General features: G+C 50.6%; 1 protein-coding gene across 1 annotated transcript in view; it reads right to left on the bottom strand.

The window, feature by feature from the left end:
* LOC110530744 (runt-related transcription factor 2) overlaps positions 1-22,809 on the bottom strand; it is a 96,503-nt gene that overhangs the window by 5,793 nt on the left and 67,901 nt on the right. The window contains exons 4-5 of the mRNA XM_021613996.2: positions 19,141-19,317; positions 17,950-18,111 (exon numbers count right to left, since the gene is read on the bottom strand). Of these exons, the coding sequence (XP_021469671.2) occupies positions 17,950-18,111; positions 19,141-19,317 (339 nt within the window). The remainder of the gene's footprint in view (positions 1-17,949; positions 18,112-19,140; positions 19,318-22,809) is intronic.

Raw genomic sequence — 22,809 nt, 5'->3', positions numbered from 1 at the left:
TGCCTTCCCAGCCCCTCCCATGGCCCTGCCTTCCCAGCCCCTCCCATGGCCCTGCCTACCATGGCCCTGCCTTCCCAGCCCCTCCCATGCCTCTGCCTTCGCAGCCCCTCCCATGCCCCTGCCTTCCCAGCCCCTCCCATGACCCTCCCTCCCATGGCCCTGCCTTCCCAGCCCCTACAATGGCTGGGAAGGCAGGGCCATGGGAGGGAGGGTCATGGGAGGGGCTGGGAAGGCAGGGGCATGGGAGGGGCTGCGAAGGCAGAGGCATGGGAGGGGCTGGGAAGGCAGGGCCATGGTAGGCAGGGCCATGGGAGGGGCTGGGAAGGCAGGGCCATGGGAGGGGCTGGGAAGGCAGGGCCATGGGAGGGGCTGGGAAGGCAGGGGCATGGGAGGGGCTGGGAAGGCAGGGCCATGGTAGGCAGGGCCATGGGAGGGGCTGGGAAGGCAGGGCCATGGGAGGCAGGGCCATGGGAGGGGCAGGGAAGGCAGGGCCATGGTAGGCAGGGCCATTGTAGGGGCTGGGAAAGCAGGGCCATGGGAGGCAGGACCATGGGAGGGGCTGGGAAGGCAGGGCCATGGTAGGCAGGGCCATGGGAGGGGCTGGGAAGGCAGGGCCATGGGAGGCAGGGCCATGGGAGGGGCTGGGAAGGCAGGGCCATGGTATGCAGGGCCATGGGAGGGGCTGGGAAGGCAGGGCCATGGGAGGCAGGGCCATGGGAGGGGCTGGGAAGGCAGGGCCATGGGAGGCAGGGCCATGGGAGGGGCTGGGAAGGCAAGGCCATGGGAGGCAGGGCCATGGGAGGGGCTGGGAAGGCAGGGCCATGGGAGGCAGGGCCATGGGAGGGGCTTGGAAGGCAGGGCCATGGGAGGGGCTGGGAAGGCAGGGCCATGGGAGGGGCTGGGAAGGCAGGGGCATGGGAGGGGCTGGGAAGGTAGGGCCATGGGAGGGGCTGGGAAGGCAGGGGCATGGGAGGGGCTGGGAAGGCAGGGCCATGGGAGGGGCTGGGAAGGCAGGGGCATGGGAGGGGCTGGGAAGGCAGGGCCATGGGAGGGGCTGGGAAGGCAGGGCCATGGGAGGGGCTGGGAAGGCAGGGCCATGGGAGGGGCTGGGAAGGCAGGGGCATGGGAGGGGCTGGGAAGGCAGGGCCATGGGAGGGGCTAGGAAGACAGGGCCATGGGAGGCAGGGCCATTGTAGGGGCTGGGAAGGCAGGGCCATGGGAGGGAGGGCCATGGGAGGGGCTGGGAATGCAGGGGCATGGGAGGGGCTGCGAAGGCAGAGGCATGGGAGGGGCTGGGAAGGCAGGGCCATGGTAGGCAGGGCCATGGGAGGGGCTGGGAAGGCAGGGCCATGGGAGGGGCTGGGAAGGCAGGGCCATGGGAGGGGCTGGGAAGGCAGGGCCATGGGAGGGGCTGGGAAGGCAGGGCCATGGTAGGCAGGGCCATTGTAGGGGCTGGGAAGGCAGGGCCATGGGAGGCAGGGCCATGGGAGGGGCTGGGAAGGCAGGGCCATGGGAGGGGCTGGGAAGGCAGGGCCATGGGAGGGGCTGGGAAGGCAGGGCCATGGGAGGCAGGGCCATGGGAGGGGCTGGGAAGGCAGGGCCATGGTAGGCAGGGGCATGGGAGGGGCTGGGAAGGCAGAGGCATGGGAGGGGCTGGGAAGGCAGGGCCATGGTAGGCAGGGCCATGGGAGGGGCTGGGAAGGCAGGGCCATGGGAGGGGCTGGGAAGGCAGGGCCATGGGAGGGGCTGGGAAGGCAGGGGCATGGGAGGGGCTGGGAAGGCAGAGCCATGGTAGGCAGGGCCATGGGAGGGGCTGGGAAGGCAGGGCCATGGGAGGCAGGGCCATGGGAGGGGCAGGGAAGGCAGGGCCATGGTAGGCAGGGCCATTGTAGGGGCTGGGAAGGCAGGGCCATGGGAGGCAGGGCCATGGGAGGGGCTGGGAAGGCAGGGCCATGGGAGGGGCTGGGAAGGCAGGGCCATGGGAGGCAGGACCATGGGAGGGGCTGGGAAGGCAGGTCCATGGTAGGCAGGGCCATGGGGGGGGCTGGGAAGGCAGGGCCATGGGAGGCAGGGCCATGGGAGGGGCTGGGAAGGCAGGGCCATGGTATGCAGGGCCATGGGAGGGGCTGGGAAGGCAGGGCCATGGATGGCAGGGCCATGGGAGGGGCTGGGAAGGCAGGGCCATGGGAGGCAGGGCCATGGGAGGGGCTGGGAAGGCAAGGCCATGGGAGGCAGGGCCATGGGAGGGGCTGGGAAGGCAGGGCCATGGGAGGCAGGGCCATGGGAGGGGCTGGGAAGGCAGGGCCATGGGAGGCAGGGCCATGGGAGGGGCTGGGAAGGCAGGGCCATGGGAGGGGCTGGGAAGGCAGGGCCATGGGAGGGGCTGGGAAGGCAGGGCCATGGGAGGGGCTGGGAAGTTAGGGGCATGGGAGGGGCTGGGAAGGCAGGGCCATGGGAGGGACTGGGAAGGCAGGGGCATGGGAGGGGCTGGGAAGGCAGGGCCATGGGAGGGGCTGGGAAGGCAGGGCCATGGGAGGGGCTGGGAAGGCAGGGCCATGGGAGGGGCTGGGAAGTTAGGGGCATGGGAGGGGCTGGGAAGGCAGGGCCATGGGAGGGGCTAGGAAGACAGGGCCATGGGAGGCAGGGCCATTGTAGGGGCTGGGAAGGCAGGGCCATGGGAGGGAGGGCCATGGGAGCGGCTGGGAATGCAGGGGCATGGGAGGGGCTGCGAAGGCAGAGGCATGGGAGGGGCTGGGAAGGCAGGGCCATGGGAGGGGCTGGGAAGGCAGGGCCATGGGAGGGGCTGGGAAGTTAGGGGCATGGGAGGGGCTGGGAAGGCAGGGCCATGGGAGGGACTGGGAAGGCAGGGGCATGGGAGGGGCTGGGAAGGCAGGGCCATGGGAGGGGCTGGGAAGGCAGGGCCATGGGAGGGGCTGGGAAGGCAGGGCCATGGGAGGGGCTGGGAAGTTAGGGGCATGGGAGGGGCTGGGAAGGCAGGGCCATGGGAGGGGCTAGGAAGACAGGGCCATGGGAGGCAGGGCCATTGTAGGGGCTGGGAAGGCAGGGCCATGGGAGGGAGGGCCATGGGAGCGGCTGGGAATGCAGGGGCATGGGAGGGGCTGCGAAGGCAGAGGCATGGGAGGGGCTGGGAAGGCAGGGCCATGGTAGGCAGGGCCATGGGAGGGGCTGGGAAGGCAGGGCCATGGGAGGGGCTGGGAAGGCAGGGCCATGGGAGGGGCTGGGAAGGCAGGGCCATGGGAGGGGCTGGGAAGGCAGGGCCATGGTAGGCAGGGCCATGGGAGGGGCTGGGAAGGCAGGGCCATGGGAGGCAGGGCCATGGGAGGGGCAGGGAAGGCAGGGCCATGGTAGGCAGGGCCATTGTAGGGGCTGGGAAGGCAGGGCCATGGGAGGCAGGGCCATGGGAGGGGCTGGGAAGGCAGGGCCATGGGAGGGGCTGGGAAGGCAGGGCCATGGGAGGGGCTGGGAAGGCAGGGCCATGGGAGGCAGGGCCATGGGAGGGGCTGGGAAGGCAGGGCCATGGTAGGCAGGGGCATGGGAGGGGCTGGGAAGGCAGGGCCATGGGAGGCAGGGCCATGGGAGGGGCTGGGAAGGCAGGGCCATGGGAGGGGCTGGGAAGGCAGGGGCATGGGAGGGGCTGGGATGGCAGGGCCACAGCTTCTTGATATGCCACACCTGTCAGGTGGGTGGATTATCTTGGTGTAGGAGAAACACTCCTTTGGAACATTTCAGCTCATAAGGTCATAGGTCAACACACTGTCATAGGTTCAGCTCATGAAACATGGGACCAACACTTTACATGTTGAGTTTATATTTTTGTTGTGTGTGTGTTGATGTCTCTGTGTTAATGTCTCTGTGTTGATGTCTCTGTGTTAATGTCTCTGTGTTAATGTCTCTGTGTTAATGTCTCTGTCTTGATGTCTCTGTCTTGATGTCTCTGTGTTAATGTCTGTGTCAATGTCTCTGTGTGTGTGTGGTGTGTGTGTGTGTGTGTGTGTGTGTGTGTGTGTGTGTGTGTGTGTGTGTGTGTGTGTGTGTGTGCGTGGGCTTATTGATGAACATAAAGAGTAGTGTGGATGACTGAGGAGGGGCCCATGTGGAACCAATTTGAGCAGGAACAGTTTCCATGGAGCCTTAATGAGGCAGGAGCTGCTCTGATGTGGCTCCTCTCCTCCCTCCCTCCATCCCTTCCTTTCCTTCTCCATCCCTCATCTAACGCAGGCTGGGGGGAGGTATGGAGAGGGAGGAAGGAGGGAGAGGGAGAGAGAGAATCTCTCTGCTCCCTTCGTCTGCCTGCCTGCCTGTCTGTCTGCCTGTCTGTCTGTCTGTCTGTCTGTCTGTCTGTCTGTCTGTCTGTCTGTCTGCCTGTCTGTCTGTCTGTCTGCCTGTCTGCCTGCCTGTCTGTCTGCCTGTCTGTCTGCCTGCCTGTCTGCCTGTCTGTCTGTCTGCCTGTCTGTCTGTCTGTCTGCCTGTCTGTCTGTCTGTCTGTCTGTCTGTCTGTCTGTCTGTCTGTCTGTCTGCCTGCCTGTCTGCCTGTCTGCCTGTCTGTTTTTCTGTCTGTCTGTCTGTCTGTCTCAGCTTCACCCCTAACAGGCTGTGGTGGGCATCTAGCTGGGCCAGAGAGGTAAAGAAGAATAGGAGCGACACACACACCATGCTGCTCTTATCATAAATCACATGGCGTCTTCTGTGTCAACATGTCTACCAAGGGAGTGTGGGTGGGTGGGTGATTTTATATGGAGAAGTAATAGCGAAGCCGGATTGCTGCTAGAGTCACATAACATACAATTGTAATTAGTGAATTAGTGACCGCCGCCCATCAGCCCCGTTAGAATGTTCTAGAATAGAAGGTGATGGTTCTAGATCTGTTAGACTGTTCTATAATATAATGTGGTTGTTCCAGATCTGTTAGACTGTTCTAGAATATGAGGTGATTGTTCCAGATCTGTTAGACCACAGTCAAACTCATACCACGGAGGGCCGAGTGTCTGCAGGTTTGGTACTTAATTGATTAATTAAGGTCACTAATTAGTAAGCAACTCCCCTCACCTGGTTGTCTAGGTCACTAATTAGTAAAGAACTCCCCTAACCTGGTTGTCTAGCTCACTAATTACTAAGGAACTCCCCTCACCTGGTTGTCTAGGTCACTAATTACTAAGGAACTCCCCTCACCTGGTTGTCTAGGTCACTAATTACAAAGGAACTCCCCTCACCTGGTTGTCTAGGTCACTAATTACAAAGGAACTCCCCTCACCTGGTTGTCTAGGTCACTAATTACTAAGGAACTCCCCTCACCTGGTTGTCTAGGTCACTAATTACAAAGGAACTCCCCTCACCTGGTTGTCTAGGTCACTTATTACTAAGGAACTTCCCTCACCTGGTTGTCTAGGCCACTAATTAGTAAGGAAATCCCCTCACCTGGTTGTCTAGGTCACTAATTAGCAAGGAACTCCCCTCACCTGGTTGTCTAGGTCACTAATTACTAAGGAACTCCCCTCACCTGGTTGTCTAGGTCACTAATTACTAAGGAACTCCCCTCACCTGGTTGTCTAGGTCACTAATTAGCAAAGAACTCCCCTCACATGGTTGTCTAGGTCACTAATTACTAAGGAACTCCCCTCACCTGGTTGTCTAGGTCACTAATTACTAAGGAACACCCCTCACCTGGTTGTCTAGGTCTTTATTGAAAGGAAAACACAAAAACCTGCCGACACTAAGCCCTCCATGGAATGAGTTTGACACCCCTGTCAAGGTTATTGTTCTTCTTGGAATAGTCTAACACTGTGGTGGTCTAACTGTTCAATATACCTCTCACTGACTGACTGACTGTCTGACTGTCTGACTGACTGACTGACTGACTGACTGACTGACTGACTGTCTGACTGACTGACGGCTGGAGCAGTTTACCAAGCAGAGTGCTGTGTGATCCATCTGACTGACTGACTGACTGTCTGACTGACTGACTGACTGACTGCTGGAGCAGTTTACCAAGCAGAGTGTGGTGTGATCCATCTGACTGACTGACTGACTGACTGTCTGACTGACTGCTGGAGCAGTTTACCAAGCAGAGTGTGGTGTGATCCATCTACATGGAGAGACATCTCCCACTTCCCTCTGTCTATAATGTGTGTTCATTAAATTCTTGTTCGCCCACAAGCTACCATGGCATTCTCCTTTTTTCACTCCATGTGTTCTACTATCTGTGATAAACTCACCCCTCTCAAAAAGTACCGGGTAAGGAGGTAGAGACAATCCTGCTTTAAAGGGGAGTTATCTGATTGGATCCATAAATACAGTGGGCCAAAGCCAGAAAGGGTAATTCCCTGACTGAATGACAGTTATTCAGGGCACTGAGAAAGAAGTGCACCTTGTTAATACGGAAATGGAAATCTAGCTTCTATTAGGAATCCACCAAGGAAAACCTCAATAACCCCACGAAATGATTGAAAACCATTACATCCATGAATGCGAACACTAACTCTCGTCTTTCACTGAATGGATGTGACTGACAATAATTAACTGTTTGACATGTTTAATGAGGATTTTGTTACCGCTGGGCATTTATTTGATAATGAACTCCTTCCTAACATCTCAAATGAGGCTGTGTGAAACCGAGGCTGTGTGAAACCGAGGCTGTGTGAAACCGAGACTGTTTGAAACCGAGGCTGTGTGAAACCAAGACTGTGTGAAACCGAGGCTGTGTGAAACCGAGGCTGTGTGAAACCGAGGCTGTGTGAAACCGAGGCTGTGTGAAACCGAGGCTGTGTGAAACCGAGGCTGTGTGAAACCGGGGCTGTGTTAAACCGAGGCTGTGTGAAACCGAGGCTGTGTGAAACCGAGGCTGTGTGAAACTGAGGCTGTGTGAAACTGCCGCGTGCCGGTCTACGGTTAATCTATTTCATTTTACAGAGATTGAGCTTTCAGAAGTTGTAAAGGCACTCAAATCTATTGATATAAAGTAAGCAGCTGGTCCGGATCAATTGAACCCTTATTTAAGCAACTATTGGTGCAGAGATCATTGCTGCCCCTCTCACTCAGATATTAAATATTTCCTTGGTGTGTAATACCATTCCAAAAGTCTGGAAAGCAGCCTATGTCACACCCTTTACATAAGGGTGGTGATCTGTCCCAGTTGGATAATTATCGTCCCATATCTAAACTGTCTGCACTGGCAAAAGTTTTGGAAAGAAAGACATTCTTTATAATAACTCAGTTTTATCTCAATTCCAGTCGTGTTTTAGAGCCAAGCATAGTACAAGGTGATATTCTAGATGCTCAGGACAAGAAAATTCACTGTTTCACTTTTTATTGACAGCCTTGGACACTGTTGACCATGCCCTGCTGTTGGCCTTCAACACTGTTGACCATGCCCCGCTGTTGGCCTTGGACGCTGTTGACCATGCCCCGCTGTTGACCTTCAACACTGTTGTCCATGCCCCGCTGTTGGTCTTCAACACTGTTGACCATGCCCCGCTGTTGGCCTTGGACGCTGTTGACCATGCCCCGCTGTTGACCTTCAACACTGTTGACCATGCCCCGCTGTTGGCCTTGGACGCTGTTGACCATGCCCCGCTGTTGACCTTCAACACTGTTGACCATGCCCCGCTGTTGACCTTCAACACTGTCGACCATGCCCCGCTGTTGGCCTTGGACGCTGTTGACCATGCCCCACTGTTGACCTTCAACACTGTTGACCATGCCCTGCTGTTGGTCTTCAACACTGTTGACCATGCCCTGCTGTTGGCCTTCAACAATGTTGACCATGCCCTGCTGTTGGCCTTCAACACTGTTGACCATGCCCTGCTGTTGGCCTTGGATGCCGTTGACCATGCCCCGCTGTTGACCTTGGACGCCGTTGACCATGCCCCGCTGTTGGCCTTCAACACTGTTGACCATGCCCTGCTGTTGGCCTTGGACGCTGTTGACCATGCCCCGCTGTTGGTCTTCAACACTGTTGACCATGCCCCGCTGTTGGCCTTCAATATTGTTGACCATGCCCCGCTGTTGGCCTTCAACACTGTTGACAATGCCCCGCTGTTGGCCTTCAACACTGTTGACCATGCCCCGCTGTTGGTTTTCAACATTGTTGACCATGCCCCGCTGTTGGCCTTCAACACTGTTGACAATGCCCCGCTGTTGGCCTTCAACACTGTTGACCATGCCCCGCTGTTGGTCTTCAACACTGTTGACAATGCCCCGCTGTTGGTCTTCAACACTGTTGACCATGCCCCGCTGTTGACCTTCAACACTGTTGACAATGCCCCGCTGTTGGCCTTCAACACTGTTGACAATGCCCCGCTGTTGGCCTTCAACACTGTTGACAATGCCCCGCTGTTGGTCTTCAACACTGTTGACCATGCCCCGCTGTTGACCTTCAACACTGTTGACAATGCCCCGCTGTTGGCCTTGGACGCTGTTGACCATGCCCCGCTGTTGTCCTTCAACACTGTTGACCATGCCCCACTGTTGGTCTTCAACACTGTTGACCATGCCCTGCTGTTGGCCTTCAACACTGTTGACCATGCCCCACTGTTGACCTTCAACACTGTTGACCATGCCCTGCTGTTGGCCTTCAACACTGTTGACCATGCCCCGCTGTTGGCCTTGGACGCTGTTGACCATGCCCCGCTGTTGACCTTCAACACTGTTGACCATGCCCCGCTGTTGGCCTTGGACGTTGTTGACCATGCCCCGCTGTTGGCCTTCAACACTGTTGACCATGCCCCGCTGTTGGCCTTGGACGCTGTTGACCATGCCCCGCTGTTGACCTTCAACACTGTTGACCATGCCCCGCTTTTGGCCTTGGACGCTGTTGACCATGCCCCGCTGTTGACCTTCAACACTGTTGACCATGCCCCGCTGTTGACCTTCAACACTGTCGACCATGCCCCGCTGTTGGCCTTGGACGCTGTTGACCATGCCCCACTGTTGACCTTCAACACTGTTGACCATGCCCTGCTGTTGGTCTTCAACACTGTTGACCATGCCCTGCTGTTGGCCTTCAACACTGTTGACCATGCCCTGCTGTTGGCCTTCAAGACTGTTGACCATGCCCTGCTGTTGGCCTTGGATGCCGTTGACCATGCCCCGCTGTTGACCTTGGACGCCGTTGACCATGCCCCGCTGTTGGCCTTCAACACTGTTGACCATGCCCCGCTGTTGGCCTTCAACATTGTTGACCATGCCCCGCTGTTGGCCTTCAACACTGTTGACCATGCCCCGCTGTTGGCCTTGGACGCTGTTGACCATGCCCCGCTGTTGGCCTTCAACACTGTTGACCATGCCCCACTGTTGGTCTTCAATACTGTTGACCATGCCCTGCTGTTGGCCTTCAACACTGTTGACCATGCCCCACTGTTGACCTTCAACACTGTTGACCATGCCCTGCTGTTGGCCTTCAACACTGTTGACCATGCCCCGCAGTTGGCCTTGGACGCTGTTGACCATGCCCCGCTGTTGACCTTCAACACTGTTGACCATGCCCTGCTGTTGGCCTTCAACACTGTTGACCATGCCCCGCTGTTGGCCTTGGACGCTGTTGACCATGCCCTGCTGTTGACCTTCAACACTGTTGACCATGCCCTGCTGTTGGTCTTCAACACTGTTGACCATGCCCCACTGTTGGCCTTGGACGCTGTTGACCATGCCCCGCTGTTGGCCTTGGACGCTGTTGACCATGCCCTGCTGTTGACCTTCAACACTGTTGACCATGCCCCACTGTTGGTCTTCAACACTGTTGACCATGCCCTGCTGTTGACCTTCAACACTGTTGACCATGCCCCACTGTTGGTCTTCAACACTGTTGACCATGCCCCACTGTTGGTCTTCCACACTGTTGACCATGCCCCGCTGTTGGTCTTCAACACTGTTGACCATGCCCCGCTGTTGGCCTTGGACGCTGTTGACCATGCCCTGCTGTTGACCTTCAACACTGTTGACCATGCCCTGCTGTTGGTCTTCAACACTGTTGACCATGCCCCACTGTTGGCCTTGGACGCTGTTGACCATGCCCCGCTGTTGACCTTCAACACTGTTGACCATGCCCTGCTGTTGGTCTTCAACACTGTTGACCATGCCCTGCTGTTGGCCTTCAACACTGTTGACCATGCCCTGCTGTTGGCCTTCAACACTGTTGACCATGCCCTGCTGTTGGCCTTGGATGCCGTTGACCATGCCCCGCTGTTGACCTTGCACGCCGTTGACCATGGCCCGCTGTTGGCCTTCAACACTGTTGACCATGCCCCGCTGTTGGCCTTCAACATTGTTGACCATGCCCCGCTGTTGGCCTTCAACACTGTTGACCATGCCCCGCTGTTGGCCTTGGACGCTGTTGACCATGCCCCGCTGTTGGCCTTCAACACTGTTGACCATGCCCCACTGTTGGTCTTCAACACTGTTGACCATGCCCTGCTGTTGGCCTTCAACACTTTTGACCATGCCCCACTGTTGACCTTCAACACTGTTGACCATGCCCTGCTGTTGGCCTTCAACACTGTTGACCATGCCCCGCTGTTGGCCTTGGACGCTGTTGACCATGCCCCGCTGTTGACCTTCAACACTGTTGACCATGCCCTGCTGTTGGCCTTCAACACTGTTGACCATGCCCCGCTGTTGGCCTTGGACGCTGTTGACCATGCCCTGCTGTTGACCTTCAACACTGTTGACCATGCCCTGCTGTTGGTCTTCAACACTGTTGACCATGCCCCACTGTTGGCCTTGGACGCTGTTGACCATGCCCCGCTGTTGGTCTTCAACACTGTTGACCATGCCCCGCTTTTGGTCTTCAACACTGTTGACCATGCCCCGCTGTTGGCCTTGGACGCTGTTGACCATGCCCTGCTGTTGACCTTCAACACTGTTGACCATGCCCCACTGTTGGTCTTCAACACTGTTGACCATGCCCTGCTGTTGACCTTCAACACTGTTGACCATGCCCCACTGTTGGTCTTCAACACTGTTGACCATGCCCCACTGTTGGTCTTCAACACTGTTGACCATGCCCCGCTGTTGGTCTTCAACACTGTTGACCATGCCCTGCTGTTGGTATTCAACACTGTTGACCATGCCCCGCTGTTGGTCTTCAAGACTGTTGACCATGCCCCGCTGTTGGTCTTCAACACTGTTGACAATGCCCCACTGTTGGTCTTCAACACTGTTGACCATGCCCCACTGTTGGTCTTCAACACTGTTGACCATGCCCTGCTGTTGGTATTCAACACTGTTGACCATGCCCTGCTGTTGGTATTCAACACTGTTGACCATGCCCCGCTGTTGGTCTTCAACACTGTTGACCATGCCCTGCTGTTGGTATTCAACACTGTTGACAATGCCCCGCTGTTGGTCTTCAACACTGTTGACCATGCCCCGCTGTTGGTCTTCAACACTGTTGACCATGCCCTGCTGTTGGTCTTCAACACTGTTGACCATGCCCTGCTGTTGGTATTCAACACTGTTGACAATGCCCCGCTGTTGGTCTTCAACACTGTTGACCATGCCCCGCTGTTGGTCTTCAACACTGTTGACCATGCCCTGCTGTTGGTATTCAACACTGTTGACAATGCCCCGCTGTTGGTCTTCAACACTGTTGACCATGCCCCGCTGTTGGCCTTCAACACTGTTGACCATGCCCCGCTGTTGGTCTTCAACACTGTTGACCATGCCCCGCTGTTGGTCTTCAACACTGTTGACCATGCCCCGCTGTTGGTCTTCAACACTGTTGACCATGCCCCGCTGTTGGTCTTCAACACTGTTGACCATGCCCCGCTGTTGGTCTTCAACACTGTTGACCATGCCCCGCTGTTGGTCTTCAACACTGTTGACCATGCCCCGCTGTTGGTCTTCAACACTGTTGACCATGCCCCGCTGTTGGTCTTCAACACTGTTGACCATGCCCCGCTTTTGGTCTTCAACACTGTTGACCATGCCCCGCTGTTGGTCTTCAACACTGTTGACCATGCCCCGCTGTTGGTCTTCAACACTGTTGACCATGCCCCGCTGTTGGCCTTCAACACTGTTGACCATGCCCCGCTGTTGGCCTTCAACACTGTTGACCATGCCCTGCTGTTGGTATTCAACACTGTTGACCATGCCCTGCTGTTGGTCTTCAACACTGTTGACAATGCCCCGCTGTTGACCTTCAACACTGTTGACCATGCCCTGCTGTTGGTCTTCAACACTGTTGACCATGCCCCGCTGTTGGTCTTCAACACTGTTGACAATGCCCCGCTGTCCTGACAATCATGGACGTTTTAAATACCCAGCATACATTGCGAAGGAGGCGGCGTATAAAGTGGTTGCTTTGTCCCTCAGTCTGTCATTATGCCGGTCCTGTTATTACCCAGAGTCCTCGTGGATCAAAGTCTCACAGCAAGGAAAAAAAAAATCTGATCTGTGCTAACCGCTGCTTAGGGAACCAGTCAGGTAGGCCACACCCCTTAGCCCCAATATATCTAAAGTCTACAGGAGAATAAACAAACAGAGGACAATAGACCCACGCTATGTGTCTGACAGACTGTAACAAACACTTCCCAGCTAGCACATTGGTTCCCTTGGCAGGTTGGAACATATGTTTTTGGTTTCAAATTGGTTGTAGGAAGGAAACCATATGTTTCCTGACTGGTAAAACTGAACGTTTTTTATGTTCTTAGAGAACAGAAGTGAAAATATGCTTGTTCTGGGAATGTTTATTTTTAGGTTGCAGGGAGGTTCTGAGAACGTTTTACTCTGGTTCCAGGGAGGTTCTGACAACATTTTACTGTGGTTCCAGGGAGGTTCGGAGAACGTTTTACTGTGGTTCCAGGGAGGTTCTGAGAACGTTTTACTGTGGTTCCAGGGAGGTTCTGAGAATGTTTTACTGTGGTTCCAGGGAGGTTCTGAGAATGTTTTACTGTGGTTCCAGGGAGGTTCGGAGAATGTTTTACTCTGGTTCCAGGGAGGTTCTGAGAACGTTTTACCGTGGTTCCAGGGAGGTTTGGAGAACGTTTTACTGTGGTTCCAGGGAGGTTCTGAGAATGTTTTACTGTGGTTCCAGGGAGGTTCGGAGAACGTTTTACTGTGGTTCCTTTAAAGGCTTCCTGGGAGGTTTTAGTAAGAGGTTATTTTGATTTTTTTTCAACTGTTTTGAACTCCAAGCACAGATAGGACACGTGTCATGACGTGGCCTCCAAGCACAGATAGGACACGTGTCATGACGTGGCCTCCAAGCACAGATAGGACACGTGTCATGACGTGGCCTCCAAGCACAGATAGGACACGTGTCATGACGTGGCCTCCAAGCACAGATAGGACACATGGTGTCATGACGTGGCCTCCAAGCACAGATAGGACACATGGTGTCATGACGTGGCCTCCAAGCAAAGATAGGACACATGGTGTCATGACGTGGCCTCCAAGCACAGATAGGACACATGGTGTCATGACGTGGCCTCCAAGCACAGATAGGACACGTGGTGTCATGACGTGGCCTCCAAGCAAAGATAGGACACATGGTGTCATGACGTGGCCTCCATGCACAGATAGGACACATGGTGTCATGACGTGGCCTCCAAGCACAGATAGGACACGTGTGTCATGACGTGGCCTCCAAGCACAGATAGGACACATGTGTCATGACGTGGCCTCCAAGCACAAATAGGACACGTGTCATGACGTGGCCTCCAAGCACAGATAGGACACGTGTCATGACGTGGTTCCTGTGGTTCCAGGGAGGTTCGGAGAACGTTTTACTGTGGTTCCAGGGAGGTTCTGAGAACGTTTTACTGTGGTTCCAGGGAGGTTCTGAGAATGTTTTACTGTGGTTCCAGGGAGGTTCTGAGAATGTTTTACTGTGGTTCCAGGGAGGTTCGGAGAATGTTTTACTCTGGTTCCAGGGAGGTTCTGAGAACGTTTTACCGTGGTTCCAGGGAGGTTTGGAGAACGTTTTACTGTGGTTCCAGGGAGGTTCTGAGAATGTTTTACTGTGGTTCCAGGGAGGTTCGGAGAACGTTTTACTGTGGTTCCTTTAAAGGCTTCCTGGGAGGTTTTAGTAAGAGGTTATTTTGATTTTTTTTCAACTGTTTTGAACTCCAAGCACAGATAGGACACGTGTCATGACGTGGCCTCCAAGCACAGATAGGACACGTGTCATGACGTGGCCTCCAAGCACAGATAGGACACGTGTCATGACGTGGCCTCCAAGCACAGATAGGACACGTGTCATGACGTGGCCTCCAAGCACAGATAGGACACATGGTGTCATGACGTGGCCTCCAAGCACAGATAGGACACATGGTGTCATGACGTGGCCTCCAAGCAAAGATAGGACACATGGTGTCATGACGTGGCCTCCAAGCACAGATAGGACACATGGTGTCATGACGTGGCCTCCAAGCACAGATAGGACACGTGGTGTCATGACGTGGCCTCCAAGCAAAGATAGGACACATGGTGTCATGACGTGGCCTCCATGCACAGATAGGACACATGGTGTCATGACGTGGCCTCCAAGCACAGATAGGACACGTGTGTCATGACGTGGCCTCCAAGCACAGATAGGACACATGTGTCATGACGTGGCCTCCAAGCACAAATAGGACACGTGTCATGACGTGGCCTCCAAGCACAGATAGGACACATGTGTCATGACGTGGCCTCCAGGCACAGATAGGACACATGGTGTCATGACGTGGCCTCCAAGCACAAATAGGACACGTGTCATGACGTGGCCTCCAAGCACAGATAGGACACGTGTCATGACGTGGCCTCCAGGCACAGATAGGACACATGGTGTCATGACATGGCCTCCAAGCACAGATAGGACACATGGTGTCGTGACGTGACCTCCAAGCACAGATAGGACACATGGTGTCATGACGTGCCCCTTTCTGGGTATAGATCACTGCTTCCCACTCTCTCCTACACCCAGGTTCTGTTATCTCAGGTTATACATTCCTGGAGGAGACTCTCTCCTACACCCAGGTTCTGTTATATCAGGTCGTACATTCCTGGAGGAGACTCTCTCCTACACCCAGGTTCTGTTATCTCAGGTCGTACATTCCTGGAGGAGACTCTCTCCTACACCCAGGTTCTGTTATCTCAGGTCGTACATTCCTGGAGGAGACTCTCTCCTACACCTAGGTTCTGTTATCTCAGGTTGTACATTCCTGGAGGAGACTCTCTCCTACACCCAGGTTCTGTTATCTCAGGTCGGACATTCCTGGAGGAGACTCTCTCCTACACCCAGGTTCTGTTATCTCAGGTTGTACATTCCTGGAGGAGACTCTCTCCTACACCCAGGTTCTGTTATCTCAGGTCGTACATTCCTGGAGGAGACTCTCTCCTACACCCAGGTTCTGTTATCTCAGCTTATACATTCCTGGAGGAGACTCTCTCCTACACCCAGGTTCTGTTATCTCAGGTTATAAATTCCTGGAGGAGACTCTCTCCCCCTGGCCATGCAGAAAGAGAGACAGAGAGAACAAAGGATTTCACGTGGCCAAACTCCTAAATCTCCAAAAGGGGAATTTGAAACAAAATGTCCACTTGTTTGATGGTGGGAATGGTCCATGGACACTAAAGGGATGGGTATGACGAGTGTTTTTCATTTGGTGACCTCGGAGAGGACAGGAAACACACATAACTCTATCGTGTGAATGTGTACATTTCTCAATAATGGGGTTTGCATCTAATTCTTGTATAAAATGAATGAGTAAAGAATAAACTATTCGTGAAATGATGTAATGTGATGTTAAACCTTTAATGTGAGAGAATCCCTTCAAAGTTGAACTAAGTCATTGGCCCGCCCCCGTGAGCACAGACATGATCAGGCATCATAGAACCACCTTTTCTACTGTTAGGAATAAAACCCTTTCCTGAGGAAATCCTCTTCAGACCCAGCATACCTCGGTGTCAGCTGAGGTGGCACAGGTTTGAGTACCAAGACTGAGCAAACCCACAGCATGAGCTGTTATTGCGAATAGTTTAGACCTAAACCACATGGAGCTTCGGCTACACGACTGGAAATGGTTCAACTCTGAGACTATCGATCCCAACAGAATAAGAGCAAATCTTAGATACTAATTACTAGTCTGCAGCTGGAAATTATGTCAACCTGGGATGCCTGAAACATCTATTCTATGAGAACATTTCTGAATGGTACTCTGAAGTATCCATTCTAACCACGATAGACTTTGATCTTCAGGGAAGCAGAGCGAGAGACTCAGATAAACTCTCCAGCAGACAGACGGACGATTCCAACAGAGATCACGACGACACACTGGGCGTAAATGTATATTGATTGCAATTATTCCCGAAGAAGTAAGCGTTGACGTGCAAAGGATTAGCATTTCAATTAATATAGTAATGTGTAGTGATCATTTTTGTCTTTCCCGCTTGTTCTCAGTCCACACCCACTTCCCTTTGTCCACCAAGCCGTCATATCAGTTTAGCCCATTAGGGAACCTCCCCTATCATTTCCTTGTAACCATATCGACTGTTTGTGTGTTTATGCATTTCTGTGATTATTTAGTTAGCTAGTAAATAAATTATTAAGCCAATTGGTGTATGGATGATTCATATTAGAGTCTGGGTTCGTGCAGATAACCAACAATATACGATGTTGGGAATGAGACTAACGTGAGGTAAAGAATAATTCATTAATAGAAGACTAATTGATCAGATATTAAAATATCTGAAGAGTTATATTAGGAAAATTATAACTTTGTAATCTGCAGATTTTCCTTGGTGCCCCGACTTCCTAGTTAATTACATTTACATGATTAGTTTAATGCCGTAATAATAATTACAGAGAATTGATTTGATAAAATAACAGTCACTTTTAATGATGCCAAAGACAGGATAATGTGAATTCATTTTTTAGGCATTAATTATGCAAACCCATTTATTTTTGTGACACCAATAGTCTTCTGTTCTCTATCCATGGAATTAGTCCATTGTGCCACCAGGCTCGAGCTAGCATGCCGCCATGTTGTTTTTTACGCATACAAAGCTGTTCATTTTAGTCTATTCAAACAGACCCCATTTCAAAGGAAACAAGCACTCATTAAGATCAGGAAATCAGATCAGCAAATTAGTGGGCGTGGCCAACACACTTAACAAGATAGAGGATAAAGAGAGTTTTGTTGAAGAACGGAATATATATGTTAATGATTTTATGTATCTTGTTTTTATGGAAAGTTTTCTTAATAACGTTCTCAGAACAATTTGAGAACTTGACTTTAAATACAACCATGAGTAAACCTGGACGAAACGTTCCCACAGAAGAATGTTGTTTCTTAATGTTCTCTGAACTATTTGAGAACATTCCCAATGTCAAACCAGTTGGAGAACGTTGCTAGAACCAAAATGAAATGTAACCATGTTTGAACTTTTGGGAAAATGTTGTTAAAGTAATGAAAAACAATTAGAAAATTATGTTTTTTTGTCAAGTTACTTAAATGTGCTGTGTTCCAAAGCCAAGCAACTATCCTGCACCGTTCCCAGAACGTTGTGCGAAGGTTGTATGATAAATAACCAGAGGACAACCACACTCTGAGAACCACACTCTAACCACACTATAACCACACTCTAACCACACTCTAACCACACTCTGAGAACTACACTCTAACCACACTCTAACCACACTCTAACCACACTCTGAGAACCACACTCTAACCACACTCTGAGAACCACACTTTAACCACACACTAACCACACTCTAACCACACTCTCACCAAGCTCTAAGAAACATAAGGTTCTCAGAACGTTATGTGCTAGCTGGGGTAGAAGTGGCTATTTTGAAATCCAACAGAGTTAAAGAGAAACAAATCACAGAGCAAATGTCATTTAATCTGATTCTTGGTGTTAGTTATTGTTTATTTATAGTGTGTGTGTGAGAGTGTGTGTGTGGGTGTGGGTTAGTGTGCGTACGCGTCAATGTTTGCGTGTTTGTGTTACCTGGCAGGCGGCGGGGCAGGTCAGTGATGTTGGGCAGGCCGGTGGCTCGGCTGGAGGAGAGGGGCGTGGTGGAGTGGACAGATGGGGAGGTCATAGGACTCAGGTAGGACGGGTAGGGCTGCTCATAGGACCAGGAAGGAGATGACTGAGACTGGCGAGGGTCTGGAGGAAGGAGGAGAGGGATGGTTGGAGGGGAGGAGGAGGAGGAGGAGGAGGGGAGGGGAGGGAGGAGCAGAAAGAGTGTGACTTGTTAGCTATTACTGCATAGCTGTTTCTTTCTCTGTTGTCCAGTGTTCCACCTCGACAGGGCCGATGTAATAGATACAGACAACTAGAGAACTAGAACAGGAACTGGAACATAAAAGGCTGTGAGTGTTATAGCTACGGTCTCACCTGGTATCGTTGTCTGTCACTGGGGTTAGAGTGGTTCAAGTTACGGTCTCACCTGGTATCTGTGTCTGTCCCTGGGGTTAGAGTGGTTAAAGTTATGGTCTCACCTGGTATTGAGAAGGTTAAGGGGGGGGTAATGTTATGGTCTCACCTGGTATCTGTGTCTGTCCCTGGGGTTGGGGTTAGAGGTATTAGACTCACCTGGTATCTGTGTCTGTCCCTGGGGTTGGGGTTAGAGGTATTAGACTCACCTGGTATCTGTGTCTGTCCCTGGGGTTAGGGTTAGAGGTATTAGACTCACCTGGTATCTATGTCTGTCCCTGGGGTTAGGGTTAGAGGTATTAGACTCACCTGGTATCTGTGTCTGTCCCTGGGGTTAGGGTTAGAGGTAGTAGACTCACCTGGTATCTGTGTCTGTCCCTGGGGTTGGGGTTAGAGGTATTAGACTCACCTGGTATCTGTGTCTGTCCCTGGGGTTAGGGTTAGAGGTAGTAGACTCACCTGGTATCTGTGTCTGTCCCTGGGGTTGGGGTTAGAGGTAGTAGACTCACCTGGTATCTGTGTCTGTCCCTGGGGTTGGGGTTAGAGGTAGTAGACTCACCTGGTATCTGTGTCTGTCCCTGGGGTTGGGGTTAGAGGTATTAGACTCACCTGGTATCTGTGTCTGTCCCTGGGGTTGGGGTTAGAGGTATTAGACTCACCTGGTATCTGTGTCTGTCCCTGGGGTTGGGGTTAGCGGTATTAGACTCACCTGGTATCTGTGTCTGTCCCTGGGGTTGGGGTTAGAGGTATTAGACTCACCTGGTATCTGTGTCTGTCCCTGGTGGTTGAAGGAGTTGGGTCCGGCGTTGAGTGGCTGTCGTTGGGGTTGTGTCGGCATGGCAACCCTCATGGTTGTCTGTCTGATCCTCTCCAGCTCACTGAGACGGTCTGAGAACAGGACTGTTTTAGGAGACTCCTCTAGCTTCTGACGATGTCCTGTACAACAACAACAATAACAACAATGAGACGGTCTGAGAATAGCACTGTTATCCTGATTCAGGCAGAAAGCCTGAGGTTTATAACATATTCTATCCTGATTCAGGCAGAAAGCCTGAGGTTTATAACATATTCTATCCTGATTCAGGCAGAAAGCCTGAGGTTTATAACATATTCTATCCTGATTCAGGCAGAAAGCCTGAGGTTTATAACATATTCTATCTTGATTCACACAGACAACCTGATACTGTACACCATATGAAAGATACAATACTGCTGTCTGTTTTCAACTGCACAATTACAGAACTGATTAATAACCCTGCCAACGATACACTTCTAGAACTCATTAATAACACCTACAATTATTCACCTCTAGAACTCATTAATAACAGTCCCCAAATACACACTTCTAGAATTAAAATTAAATCGTACCCAAATATACACTGTTAGAGCTCATTAATAACCCCAACAGTCCCCAACTATAAACTTCTACAACTCATTAATAACAATCCCAACTATACACTTCTATAACTAATTAATAACCCCCCAACTATACACTTATAGAACTCATGAATAACAATCCCCAAGTGTACATTTCTAGAAGGCATTAATAACCCCCCAACTATACACTTCTAGAACGTATTAATAACCCTCGAACTACACACTTCTAGAACTCATTAATAACAATGTCCAAATATACACTTCTAGAACTCATTAATAACAATGTCCAACCATACACTTCTAGAACTCATTAATAACAATGTCCAACTATACATTTCTAGAACTCATTAATAACAATGTCCAACTACACACTTCTAGAACTCATTAATAACAATGTCCAACCATACACTTCTAGAACTCATTAATAACAATGTCCAAATATACACTTCTAGAACTCATTAATAACAATGTCCAACTACACACTTCTAGAACTCATTAATAACAATGTCCAACTACACACTTCTAGAACTCATTAATAACAATGTCCAACCATACACTTCTAGAACTCATTAATAACAATGTCCAAATATACACTTCTAGAACTCATTAATAACAATGTCCAACTACACACTTCTAGAACTCATTAATAACAATGTCCAACTATACACTTCTAGAACTCATTAATAACAGTCAACAACTATACAATTCTAGAACACATTAATATCCCCCCCAACTACACACTTCTATAACTCACTAATAACAATCCCCACACTATACACTTCTATAACTCATTAATAACACCTAGACTATACACTTCGATAGCTCACTTATAACAATCCCCCACTATACACTTCTATAACTCACTAATAACAATCCCCACACTATACACTTCTAAAATTAATTGATTACCGGGATTGGGTATGTTGCTTTCTAAATGTAAAATGTTACAGTTACTAGTTACCTGTCCAAAATTGTAATCGGTAACGTAACTTTTGGATTACCCCAAACTCAGTAACGCAATCTGATTACTTTCAGTTACTTTTAGATTACTTTCCCCTTAAGAGACATTAGAAGAAGACAAAAAAATATATTTTTATCAATTGAACAACATCTATTGCAGGATAAATCAATGTTAAAGTTTACACAGCTGGATGTTAAATGTAGCTTTATGGGTTGGTTATGTAGGCTTCCTCTAACCCATCGCTTTCTACCACGATTAAATCATATCTTTACATTAAAAACCAGTCTATCAGAATTCCAGTCATTTCAATAAATGTTATACCCCTTGATCTTCAAGAATAGGACTTGGAAATATGGAACTACAGATTAGCCAAACTGTTTTACATGAGCATGACCCCAAAACTATGAACTTATTAGCCAGCCCTACTCTGTTGTCTAAGATTTAGTTGTCATGGAGGACTGATTGGGCTCATTGATTCGATATGCCATTTGCTGCATTTGCAATAGGCCTCTTGTTTACCTTTTTGTTGGTGACACTTTGATATATTGATAACATGCAGCTTCTATAATTTGTTAATAACCCCCCTCAACTATACACTTCTAGAACTCATTAATAACCCCCCTCAACTATACACTTCTAGAACTCATTAATAACCCCCCTCAACTATACACTTCTAGAAGGCTTTAATAACCCCCCTCAACTATACACTTCTAGAAGGCTTTAATAACCCCCCTCAACTATACACTTCTAGAAGGCTTTAATAACCCCCCTCAACTATACACTTCTAGAAGGCTTTAATAACCCCCCTCAACTATACACTTCTAGAAGGCTTTAATAACCCCCCTCAACTATACACTTCTAGATCTAATTAATAACCCCCCTCAACTATACACTTCTAGAAGGCTTTAATAACCCCCCTCAACTATACACTTCTAGAAGGCTTTAATAACCCCCCTCAACTATACACTTCTAGATCTAATTAATAACCCCCCTCAACTATACACTTCTAGATCTAATTAATAACCCCCCTCAACTATACACTTCTAGAAGGCTTTAATAACCCCCCTCAACTATACACTTCTAGAAGGCTTTAATAACCCCCCTCAACTATACACTTCTAGAAGGCTTTAATAACCCCCCTCAACTATACACTTCTAGATCTAATTAATAACCCCCCTCAACTATACACTTCTAGATCTAATTAATAACCCCCCTCAACTATACACTTCTAGATCTAATTAATAACCCCCCTCAACTATACACATCTAGATCTAATTAATAACCCCCCTCAACTATAAACATCTAGATCTAATTAATAACCCCCCTCAACTATAAACATCTAGATCTAATTAATAACCCCCCTCAACTATACACTTCTAGAACGCTTTAATAACCCCCCTCAACTATACACATCTAGATCTAATTAATAACCCCCCTCAACTATAAACATCTAGATCTAATTAATAACCCCCCTCAACTATACACTTCTAGAAGGCTTTAATAACCCCCCTCAACTATACACTTCTAGAAGGCTTTAATAACCCCCCTCAACTATACACATCTAGATCTAATTAATAACCCCCCTCAACTATACACTTCTAGAAGGCTTTAATAACAGTCCAACTATAAACATCTAGATCTAATTAATAATAGTCCCAAACTATAAACATCTAGATCTAATTAATAACCCCCCTCAACTATACACTTCTAGAAGGCTTTAATAACCCCCCTCAACTATACACATCTAGATCTAATTAATAACAGTCCCAAACTATAAACATCTAGATCTAATGTCATGTACTGTCATGTTGTGTCTTGTTTCTGTCCTTTCCCTTCACCCTGTCTCCCTCTGCTGGTCGTTGTTAGGTTACCTTTTCTCCCCCTCTTTTCCCCAGCTGTGCCTTGTCTCCTCCTAACTACCTCGTCACCCCTTTTCCCACCTGTTCCCTTTTTCCCTCTGATTAGTCCTCTATATCTCTCTCTGTTCCTGCTCCTGTCCTTGTCGGATTCTTGTTTGTGTTGTTCATGCCTGAACCAGACTATCGTCATGTTTGCTGCAACCTTGTCCTGTCCTGTCGGAACCTGCCGGT

This window comes from Oncorhynchus mykiss, chromosome 8 (assembly GCF_013265735.2).
Source record: "Oncorhynchus mykiss isolate Arlee chromosome 8, USDA_OmykA_1.1, whole genome shotgun sequence".
In the NCBI taxonomy this organism is placed as follows: domain Eukaryota; kingdom Metazoa; phylum Chordata; class Actinopteri; order Salmoniformes; family Salmonidae; genus Oncorhynchus; species Oncorhynchus mykiss.
The sequence above is the reverse complement of the archived record's forward strand: the minus strand, read 5'-3'. Positions and strand labels throughout refer to the sequence as shown.